Source organism: Alosa pseudoharengus, unplaced genomic scaffold, assembly GCF_046254945.1.
Source record: "Alosa pseudoharengus isolate Yale_2024_CS ecotype anadromous, Long Island Sound unplaced genomic scaffold, YU_APseudo_1.1 YU_APseudo_1.1_scf_15, whole genome shotgun sequence".
NCBI classification, from domain to species: domain Eukaryota; kingdom Metazoa; phylum Chordata; class Actinopteri; order Clupeiformes; family Clupeidae; genus Alosa; species Alosa pseudoharengus.
This window is the reverse complement of record NW_027468620.1, coordinates 26,674,394-26,685,550: the sequence shown is the minus strand read 5'-3', so window position 1 is coordinate 26,685,550 and position 11,157 is coordinate 26,674,394. Positions and strand designations below refer to the sequence as shown.

At 40.9% G+C, this 11,157-nt stretch overlaps 1 protein-coding gene across 1 annotated transcript; it reads right to left on the bottom strand.

Annotated features, from left to right (window-relative positions):
- Positions 1-7,893, bottom strand: LOC143124490 (glutathione S-transferase omega-1-like). Its single transcript, XM_076286064.1, has 7 exons — positions 7,810-7,893; positions 6,882-6,955; positions 5,733-5,841; positions 2,695-2,917; positions 2,123-2,224; positions 846-952; positions 1-491 (listed from the first exon to the last, which is right to left on the bottom strand). Exons 2-7 carry the CDS (start codon positions 6,910-6,912, stop codon positions 341-343), a joined length of 723 nt encoding a protein of 240 aa, XP_076142179.1. The 5' UTR covers positions 6,913-6,955; positions 7,810-7,893; the 3' UTR covers positions 1-340.
- Positions 7,894-11,157: the final 3,264 nt, after the last annotated feature.

Here is an 11,157-nt window from a genome sequence, read left to right as displayed (position 1 = left end):
TTGAATTGAAACAAGACTGTCTTTATTTACTAATAAAGGCAGCTGACAACAATTTGTAAAAAAGATTTAGTCACCAAATGTTAATTTATATCTCAAACCCTAAAGTGCTAAAATGAAAACACTGAAAAGACAGTTTTTCCTACATTAAAAAATAGAAAATAAACCATTTTGTTTTGATTACAAAAATCCTTATTGAAATTTCAGTAAGATTTGATCAGTGACTTCAGTCCCAGAACCTTTCCTCTTCACCCGTTTGCTTCAGTCAAATCAACATTAAAAAGGCTAGTCAAGGGCAGGCTGCCAGAAATCATCGATGTCTCCATCGCAGTCACCATGGAGCTCACAGCCCATAGTCATAATCTGGTTTGCCATCCGTGTAGGATTTGTAAAAGGCCTTGTAGGTGTCAGTGCTGAACATGGTGGCCTTGACAGTAGGGTCCCGCAGCATGAATTGGACCCATTTCTTGAATTCAGCATTGCCATCCAAACAACTGAAACAGATGATCATAACAACATCCTTATGGTTTGATCCGGACTGGGCACACAGGGTAAGAGGCAGCATATACAGTAATATTGTACAAACAACATATGTGATGAGGGAAATACTGTATGCATGCCACAATGCAAAGTATAAACTCAGAGTCAGAAACATTGTGAATCTGCCTGAATCGAGGCACTATATTTCATTCCTAATATTAACTATTCAAATGATTTTTGCTGAAATGTACTGGCATTACACGAGTGGTTTGTGAGTTGTGACATTTAAATGCCTGTGAACTCTGGCCGAATTCATTTCCTATCACTCAAGGAGACCAAGGACTTAAACTGTGAGTATGAACACGTACTGCGTCAACTCCATCATCTCCATCCTCTCAAACCAGGGCCACATCATGTAGTCGATCATCGTGACAGAATCTCCTCCAAAGAATTTGGTTTTCTTGTTGACCAGCACCTGAGAAAACACAAAGCACAACATCCACCCAGACAGGTGAAACAGGTGGAAAGAAAGGGTAACACTTTACTTGACAGTATCGACATAAGAGTGACATGACGCTGTCGTGAACACATGACACTGTCATGACACAAGAAACCTAACCCTAATCCTAACCTCTAACCCTAATCCTATAACCCCAACCCTAACCCTAACTCTAAACCTAACCCCAATCCTAACCTTAACTTGTTATGACAAAAAAGAGGTAGCTTCATTAGCCTATTTTTTTTATTATTATTATTATTTTCAATTTTGTAACTAAGGTTGACATAATTAGAAGCAAATTTCAAATTCAAAAGTACCTAGAGGTATTTGAATTACCGTAAATTAAATATAAGCCAATTCATCAAACTGATGTTCATTCGATGTTAATCCAGAACATATTTGATGGGGTTGTCATTGACAGATTATGGGTAACGCAGAAGTGTCCCGTTATTCGGAATTAACGGACAAGGTGGAGGCAAAGAACTCTCGGACACACAGCTCAAGGGAGCTTCCTCTGCCGAGTCCATTAATTTCGTACGGGATTAATTTCGTAACGGGACACCTTGAATGCCGTAGACATAGTCATGCCTTTATAGGATGCAAAGGAAACAAGCGGTTCCGTTTAAAAGAAGCCAACTTGTTCAGTTTGTTGTACATCTTTCTTTGGCCCTAACAGTGATAGCGGTGGACAGTTAGCTTGTTTACAGTTGATTCCCTTGTTGCCAAGCCTGCTTCCAGAATAGTCGTCCTACTATGGTTGTTATAGTTACCATTCATAAGCATTGATGGAACGGTGATTAAACTTTTTTTTAACCATATCTACTTCATAGGTGTCCCGTTATTTATAATTAACAGCCATCCACCAGCAAATCAGATCTGAGATTCTCTCCGGGTGATGAAGTGTGTCATAATGGAGCGGTGGTTGTCAAAATAAAGTTATTATGTCTCAAGCAAATCAGAATATCACAATGAACCAGTGAAGAACAGGACTCGTAGCAAGTACTCTGATGACTTGAATAAAAATTTGCGCATGAGTGTCCATCAGATCTGATCCATTAGTGTACCCCCTATGTCATGTACAAATCAACACACGGGAGGTTAACAAAAAACCGTACTCTATTAACATCTGTGGTGATGACGGCTTACCTCATTTAGTTTAGACAGCCTCTCCTTCAGCTCTGCTTCTAGGCTTGACACATCCTCGCCTTTCTTCTTGCCCATTGGGATCTTATAGAAGTACGGAGTGACCTGCAGAGGCACAACCATTTACATGCAGTATTCATTTTCAATAGCAGCCCAATCATTTTCACCATAACTGCTGAAATGAAGGTGAGAGCACCTAATGTAAAGGAATATCAGAAAAAAAAACATATGAATCACCCATTTCTATTTGAACACGGGCAACTGCAGCTCTAACTCCAGTCAGATAAAGCACATCAGGTGGGTGTGGGATAAAGTGCCGTGCTTGAAGTCAGTTATGCTGCTGTAAGCATACTCAACTCCAGCTAACCAATAATGGTGCTTCAGAGGAATGAAAATAAGGGGTGTATTTGATTGGCTGTTTAGTTGAAATATCAACAACCTTTTGCCATGATTGAGGATTGCACATGATGCACTGAAACACAGCCTCACTGAGCACAGGAATGTGTGAAGGCTAATGCTGTTTTGAGAGCGACAGAGAGTCTTGTGTGTTCTCCCCAGCAGATGACCTGCATTACCTTGGAGAAATGTTCCAGAAGCATCTTCTGCTGAGCCTTCTCAAATGGATCAGAAGGGAGCAGTTTCTTCTCTGCATACACCTCATCCAGATACTCGCATGTGATTGGTGACTCATAGATCACCTGACCATTCACAGTCTCCAGCGTTGGCACCTCTCCAAGAGGGTTCTTCTCCAAAAACCAATCAGGTTTGTCCTTCAGGTTAATGTTGACTGTCTCATGTCTGTGAAAGTAAGAAGGTGTAGTTTCAGTCATCAAAAGTATTAATGCAATATTACAGGAAATACTGATAAGATACTAACTGGTAATAATAACTATTCCTGTGCCTTTTGCTCATCTGGGATTTTCATTACTTTATTTAAAATAATACATTACAATGTTTCCAATCAATAACAATATTCATCATCATTCAGCCCTGCACACGCCCGGACTCGAACCCGCGAACTAGAGGTCTGCACTCCCGCGGTAGACCCGCGGATCCCGACGCAAAAGAGTGCGGCGCGGGACAACTTTTGAAAGCTCTTTGCGGGAGCGGGCGGGATGAGAGAGGTGCGTTCGCGGGACAAACCGATGTTTCACTGCACTCCCGCAAATTAAATATGTGCGTAAAATTAACTATGGAAATGATTAAAGTAGTGTTCAAACTACAGCGGGGAAAATAAGTATTGAACAAAACATTTTTTCAGTAAGTATACTTCCAGTGAGGCTATTTGCATGAAATTTTCACCAGACATTTGTATTAACTTAGGTAATCCACACATATAAAAAAAATCCAAACATTAATGTTCATAAGTAGAGTTATGAGTAAAAAAGTGGAATGGCACAGGGAAAAAGTATTGAACACGCTAAGAAAAAGCAGTACACAAAGGCAAGGAATGGCAAGGAACGAGCTGGAATCTATACATAGTTAGAGAGTAATTATCCCTCCTATCTGTGCAAATTAATGTAAGCTGGGTTAGTACATATTGATGAGCTATAAAAAGGTTTTTCATTACCAAGTTGTCACACAAGAAACATTTTATGATGGGTAAAAGCAAAGAGCTCTTCCAAGACCTTTGCAACATTATTGTTGCAAAACATATCAATGGAACTGGTTACAGATGCATTTCAAAACTTCAGAATCATCCAGTTAGCAGTATTGGAGCCATTATCTGCAAGTGGAAGGAACATCACTGCATCATCAATCGGCCATGCACAGGATCTCCTCACAAGATTTCTGACCAGGAAGTCAGAAGGATAGTCAGAAGTGTAGCCTAAGAGCCAAGGGCCACTCCAGAAAGACTTGGAGGCAGCAGGTTCAATTGTTACAGAGAAAAATCATAGGTAATGCACTCCACCGCCATGGCCTCTATGCACGCTCACCCCACATGACTCTTATTACTGAAGAAAAACATGTCGAAGCTCATTGAAAGTTTGCTACACAACATTTGGACAAGCCTATGAAATACTGAGAGAATGTATTCTGGTCAGGTGAGAGCACAATTTAACTCTTTGGATGTCATACTACACACCATATTTGGAGGAGAAATGGCACTGTGCATCACCCTAAAAATACCATACCAACAGTGAACTTTGGAGGAAGTTTGGAGGTGGAGGCATCACAGTGTGTGGGGCTGTTTTTCATCTCATGGTACTGGCAGACTTCATACAGTTGAAGAAATGATGAATGGAGCCATTTTTTTCTGGGAGAATCTTGCCATCCACCAGGACAATGAGGATGAGACATGGCTAGACCTTCCAGCAGGACAATGATCCAAAGCATTCAGCAAAGGAAACTCTCAATTGGTTTCAGAGAAAGGAAATCAAGGCCCTGACTTAAATCCAATTGAACAGTTTTGGAAGTTACCTAAAGATTAGGATTTACAAGGGGGACCCCTGGAATCTTCAATATTAAAAGACTATCTGTTTAAAAGAATGGGCCAAAATCACACCTGAATACTGCTACTGATTAGTTTCGTCATAGAGGAAATGCCTTGAAGCTCTCATTACAAATAAAGGGTTTTCCACAAAGTATTTAAGAAATTTCAGTAGGCGTGTTCAATACTTTTTTCCTGTGGCATTCCACTTTTTTACTCATAACTCTACTTAGGGACATTATGTGTGGATTACCTAAGTTAATACTAATGTCTGTAGAAAATCTCATACGAATAGCCTCACTGGAAGTATAGGCCTACTTACTGAAAAAAATTTTGACGTGTTCAATACTTATTTTCCCCGCTGTATAGTTCAGCTGGATGTTCTGTTAGGCAGCATTAAAAAACGGGGTTTAAGCATAACTGACGGATAGCAGGCCTATAGCCTATAGGCCTATTGTCATTTAGGTGGGTTCAATTTGTTCCTGCTGCTCATTGTCAAAACTCGAAATCGAAAGCATGACATAGGAAGAGGCACGAGACTAGGCCTACTTCAGTCGTCTTTCTCAGGTGTGTGTGCTACTTTCGTGAGACAGAAAGAAAAACTGAATAGGCTATCCCTCCTGCATGCGGGCTTTAGCGGGCGGGAGCGGGACTAAAAATGACACATTAATGCGGGAGCGGGACAGAATATTGCGGGAGCGGGCGGGCGCGGGACTGAAAAATCTTTCCCGCGCAGACCTCTACCGCGAACAGCAGCACCTCGCATCGGGAGGTGAGTGTGCTGACAGTTGAGCTAAAAGCCCAGGCTACTAGCTTGCATGCTAGCAGCACTCTTAGGTGTCGGGGAGTGAGGTTTACCAACGTTCCACAAGCACAACTAAGCTAGTTGGCATCCGTTACACCACTCACCCGCCTAAACCTCACTCCCGATCCGGGTCACGGCACCAATGTAGTGTTGTGTTGAACATGCGTGATTCAATGTTCCACACGCACAGCTAAGCTAGCTGGCTTCCGTTACATAACGTCGTCAGTCAATGAAATAAGATGTCTGTTAGATTTGTATAATGTGTGAAAAGGCTCTAAACCAGGCACAGATATCCACAGAACATCTCTGTAGTGATCAAAGTGCCTTCAGTGTTTCATGGTCCACTCAGCTTCCATGGCTGTGTCAGGTAAACTCACTTGATGCCCTTGGCATGGAGCACAAGCCTGGTCCTCTGGGCAAAAGGGCAGAATCTCATGCTGTACAGCCTGATGTGACCCTTGGGAACAGGACCAGGAGGAGAACTCCCTGTTGAAAAGGACACAGATCACTTTATGTGAACAAACAATTAGCTTCCACGTAATGCAACAAAAATGGGGCAAGCTCTGATATCAACGTAGTGAATGGGGTGGGGGGTCCCCACAACCCTTGCCATTCTTGAACATGTTAACTAAATGGTTGCTATTCGTACAGGAGACCATACCAGTTACTAGGCAAGGACATCAATAAAAGTTTCAACATGGATATTTAGGGTTTTAGTTTTAGTTTTAGTAATAAACACTATTTACACCTATTTAATGTGTATCTGAATGAGATAAAAGATGCACAGGTGAATGTAATAATGAGTGAGTACATGCATGCAAGCATACTGTAAAGATGACACAGCAGGAATTGCTGTTTTCACTGCTTTGCATAGTCACTGTGAGTAGGCATAAGGAGGAGGTGTGCCAGCCCTAGAGTCTCCACCCTTTTATTCTAGCACCCTGCTAACTACTCTTATACAATATGATTTTCACAGCCTACCATCTAACAGCGATTCAGCAGCAGGGAGGTAAAAAGCTGCGTCAAAAAGACGTCATTACAGAGTATTTACCATCGTTTTCGCGGCTGGGCTGCTGGTTTGAGAATGTCCCAATCAGAGTTCCCAGGTTCAGTTATTATAAGCAACTTGGGCTTGTTTTTCTGTGAAGTCACTTACAAATATTTTCCCCGTAAATCAAGACTGCACAAAATGATCCATTAATAACATAGTTTCTTTTGCTGGATCAATATAAGAGACTTGGGTATACATTTTGGGCCTGATTGCTTATTTCTCTACCAAAAAGTGGTAGCCTAACACTGGTCCCAATGTCGTTCAGTTTAATGATGCAGAACCATGAACATTCAATGACAATTGTATGGTAATATCACATCCCCTACTCAAATTCAAAACAAAAACACATAGAACGCCTAACCTTATTCCATGACCACTGATAAAATCACATTGCATAACTGAATGCATTCATTGCAACCACTGCAATGATTCTGATACAAGTCTACATTTAGTTTAGAATGAGGCAAGGACTCACCTTTCGCGAAGCATTTTTGAGTTGCTGCCATCGCTGTAAAGTTAGCTGTTAATTCTGTCCAAGGGTAGGGTTATCTGCAAATTAAATATTAAAATGTCGTGTCAGCCTACATTGAACATGAACTTGTCAATGCTAGCATACAGATAGGCTATTATCGTGGAAAAACTGTCTAACTATTGACTAATTAGCACTCTGGAACAAGGCATCCGAAGGAGACAATGCAGACAGGAGATCTCTGAAGAGACTGTTGATCTTTATTCATCTATATTCGTATTAAAGTGATAGTCCAGCCTAAACCAAATTCAGACCATCCATCAAAGCAATAGGGAGGAGATGTCATCAGCTGGCGCCCCCCGATGAAATCTGATTGAAAGATGGCCCTTGACCTTCGAGAAGTGCCCTCTCCTCACACCATTTTCAAAAGACACCTTTTGGCCAATCAGCATCTGACATGGTTACTAATATTGGTAGAAACCATCTTCATGCATAAAAATATATGCAAAACTGTATAGCTCTGGGTCTTTCTGGTTCTATCCAGTTGGGTGTAAGTAGGGCTTTCTTCATAGCAGACAATGCCCACCTGTTACTTGTCCTTGCTCTTATCCTTACCAGCTGACTTCATCCCCTCTCGACCATGTAATGACAGGCCTAGTGTCTACTCTACTGTATCCGCCAGCACCCCACTTCTTGACTGTTGGTCTGGTCTGTTCAAGATGTGTAATGACCTTGAAACGCCCCTAATAACTGCAGTAATAAAGCTTATAAAAACCATACATCCTTTAAGTGATAGAAAAACACCACACTACATTTATGCAACTATGCATATACGCCTATTTACAAATATCCCTCTAAAGATAATCCACACATTCAAACTTATTAGGCTACTTTATTTAATGTTTCATCACAACATGATATTTAGCCTACTCACCAGTCAGTCCTTGGCTTGCTCGAAAGTGTACCTGCGCATGGCTGCTTGGACTGGACTATATTCAATTTGTAGCCTACTTCCTTGGGCGGGCCTAACATGAATTTCACCAATGAAAATCAACTATTTTGTGGGAGGAAAACGAGGGTTGTCAAGGAGAACATTGAAGTGTCCAACAATGCAAAAGCAATTGTCTCTTTTTTGTTTTTTGTGCAGTTTGAGTCATGCATGAATGCAGGAATGTATGACACAATTGATGGAGTCGAGTAAAGGTGTATTAACACTAAAAGAGTAGACACCTCTACTCTACTCACCTCTCCTCTGCTGCTCATAAATTCTTGAATCAGCTTTGCTTTGCAATCTTCTCAACGCCGGTCATACATGTTGCTTAAGTGCACCTTTTCCTACTACACTTTTACCTTCCAGTTTCTGTGACTTGCCCAATTAAGGAGTCAATGATCAGCAGTCTTATCCATTATGGCTGTGGTGGAGAGTAGGCTTCTGAGTTAGACTGAGAGACACAGTGGCGGTCCTACAGAATCAGTGCCATTTGTGATTGAAGACCATAAGAAAAAATACATAATTTTTTATTCTATTTGATGTGACATGGTAATGTGTGTACTTTATAGAAAATATCCCCCCCCCATCTTAACATAAAGAGACCACTGCAAATTTGAATATGACCGTCAACTCATTTGAATGTCACTCAGCAACTGTAGTATGACATCAGAAAAATGTGCAGAGCTATACAGTAAAATTCAGTAAGTTTCAACTGAGAGGAATTTGTGAGTTCAGAATTTCAATTGATGGAACCAAGCCCACACTTCCTTCTGTATTTCCATGTACTAAGGAGTCACCGGAGTAGGGGGTCAATGTGATCCAAGACGTACTCAAATAAATACCACAGGATATTGTCATACAGGAATTGCTGATTTCACTTCAGTTCATAGTCATAGTCATTCATAGTCACTGTGAGTATGCAGAAAATTTGCCATCCCTATACCCTTATCTTCTGGCACCATGCTAACTACTCTAATAATCACTATGACTAACACAGTGCAATTGTACCAGATTGCCAGCCCAGATTCAGCAGCAAGGAGGTAAAAAGCTGAGTCAAAACATATATTTCCAGTTTTTCCAGTGGAGCCTAGGCTGCCTATAGAGGCCGCTTTTTTTCTTCTTCTTTACAGTTAAATTGTTTTGTGCTACACAATAGCATAAAGAACATACCTGAGAGACTGAATAGGCTAAATTAACAAGCAGCGAGTCCAACAACAAGCAAGTTACCGAAGCAAGTTCACCAAGCTCCCGATCTCATTCAAGAAGCCTAGAGCGCCCTCTTGCGGCTGTAGACGGTAATGTGTACTCCTTGGTTCATGTCAGTATGAATTAACATTTAAGAACACGTTCAATTTTATTTATTTTAATATACAAGTCGCAGGACCAGCCAAACTATATAACCTATATATATACACACACACACTACCGGTCAAAATGTTGGGGTCGCTTAGAAATTTCCACTCCATTATAGACAGAATACCAGCTGAGATCAGTTGCATTGTTTTTTTTAATCAGGGCAGCAGTTTTCAGATTGCGTTATGTGCTTACATAATTGTAGAAGGGTTCTCCAATGTTTTCTCCGTTAGCCTTTTAACATGATATCAGATTAGTTAATAGAATGTGCCTTTGGAACATTGGATGAATGGTTGCTGATCATGGGCGATGTAGAGAGAAAGATATTTGTATAATATGGGCCTGTTCTTTGGACTAAATTGTTATTGTAGGTTTGAGCATGGTGGGAACTTCCTGATCATAAGTGGCTCAGACAAAAACATCTTCCTTCTGGATGCCAGGCCGTCCAAAGGCTTTGAGGTCATCGGATAGTTTATCCACATAGAGATGTATTCATACACACAAACACAAACACACACACACAGATGGGGCGGTGGTAGTGTAGTGGTTAAGGAGTTGGGCTAGCGTGCAGTAGTCTGAAAGTTGTCGGTTCAATTCCCGGCTTCACCGTTGTGCCCTTGAGCAAGGCACTTAACCCCAAGTTGCTCTGGGGATAATGTGATCCCTTGTAATATAGCTGACATATGTAAGTCACTTTGGTCAAGAAGTGTCTGCTAAATGTAATGTAATAATAATGAAGATACACACACAATGGTGTTTTTTGCTGTGGTTACAGAAGCTGATGGGTTGGTGGTGTCCATCTCGGCTCTGAGCGTGAGTGAGAGGAATCTTGTGATGGTGGGGGTCGTGTGTGGAGGGGTGAGCAGATGCAGACAGGAGTGAAGGAGGGGAGGAGGGTCATGCTCTTCTCTCTGCCCAGCCAGGAGTCCTTAGCAGGTGGGAGGACGAGGAGAGAACATACAGTACCCTCCAGAATTATTGGAACCTCTGATAAAGCTGATTAAAATCAGGTATAAAAAATAATCTGTTGCCGATTTATTATAATCTCATAATCAAAAAAAAAAAAAAATAGGAAAAATCCAACCTTGAACAGAAGCAAATTTATGTTGAGAAAATGATAGATAGATAGATAGATAGATAGATAGATACTTTATTGATTCCCAAGGGGAAATTCAAGGAATACATATTTTTAACAAAAACATGTTGCTCACAATTATTGGCACCCCTACTTATAATACCTTCTTTAGCCTCCCTTTGCCAATAAAACAGATTGTTATATTCACCTATGACACCCCATAAACTTGGAGAATACAAAGCAAGAGATTTAAGACCGTTCGTCTTTACAAAATCTCCCCAATCTCTCCTCTTTGACTCACCCCACTATTTTTCTATGGAGTTTAGATCAGGGGACTGAGATGGCAATGGCCGAAGCTTGATTTTGTGTTCAGTAAACCATATTTGTTTTGATCGTTTTGGTTCATTGACCTGATGAATGATCCAATCATGGCCAACTTTTAGTGTATTGTCAGAGATTGACAAATTTCCTTTGAAAATGTTTAGGTTTTTCTTGGTGTTCATACCATGCACCTTAATTAGATTCCCAAGGCCTTTTGGAATAAAAACAGCCCCACAATAGCACAGCACCTCCACCATAATTCTCATTAGGTATGGGATTCTTTTCAGTAGTCATTGTTATATGCTAAACACACCTAACGTGTTTCTAGCCAAAGAGCACACTTTTTATTTCATCTGACAATAGACAGATGATAAGTGTGTTCCAGACAAAGTTACTGTACCATTTAGTAACTCCTGTCCTTTACATTGGTAATTAAATGACTGGACAGGCTGTTACCTATGCCCTAAATAAGCTATTAGCAATGAGGTCACTTTTGAAGATTTTTTTGGGGACTTGGTGACCCCAAGATGACACTGTTGTCT

What these genes read in the sequence shown, in the direction of transcription:
- LOC143124490 (XM_076286064.1), bottom strand. Translation starts at nt 6,912, where the DNA reads ATGGCAGCAACTCAAAAATGCTTCGCGAAAG. An exon ending in CTCCATGCCAAGGGCATCAA is followed by an intron (nt 2,918 to 5,732) that starts GTGAGTTTACCT and finishes TTACTTTCACAG; the next exon opens with ACATGAGACAGTCAACATTA. An exon ending in GGCTGTCTAAACTAAATGAG is followed by an intron (nt 953 to 2,122) that starts GTAAGCCGTCAT and finishes GTGTTTTCTCAG; the next exon opens with GTGCTGGTCAACAAGAAAAC.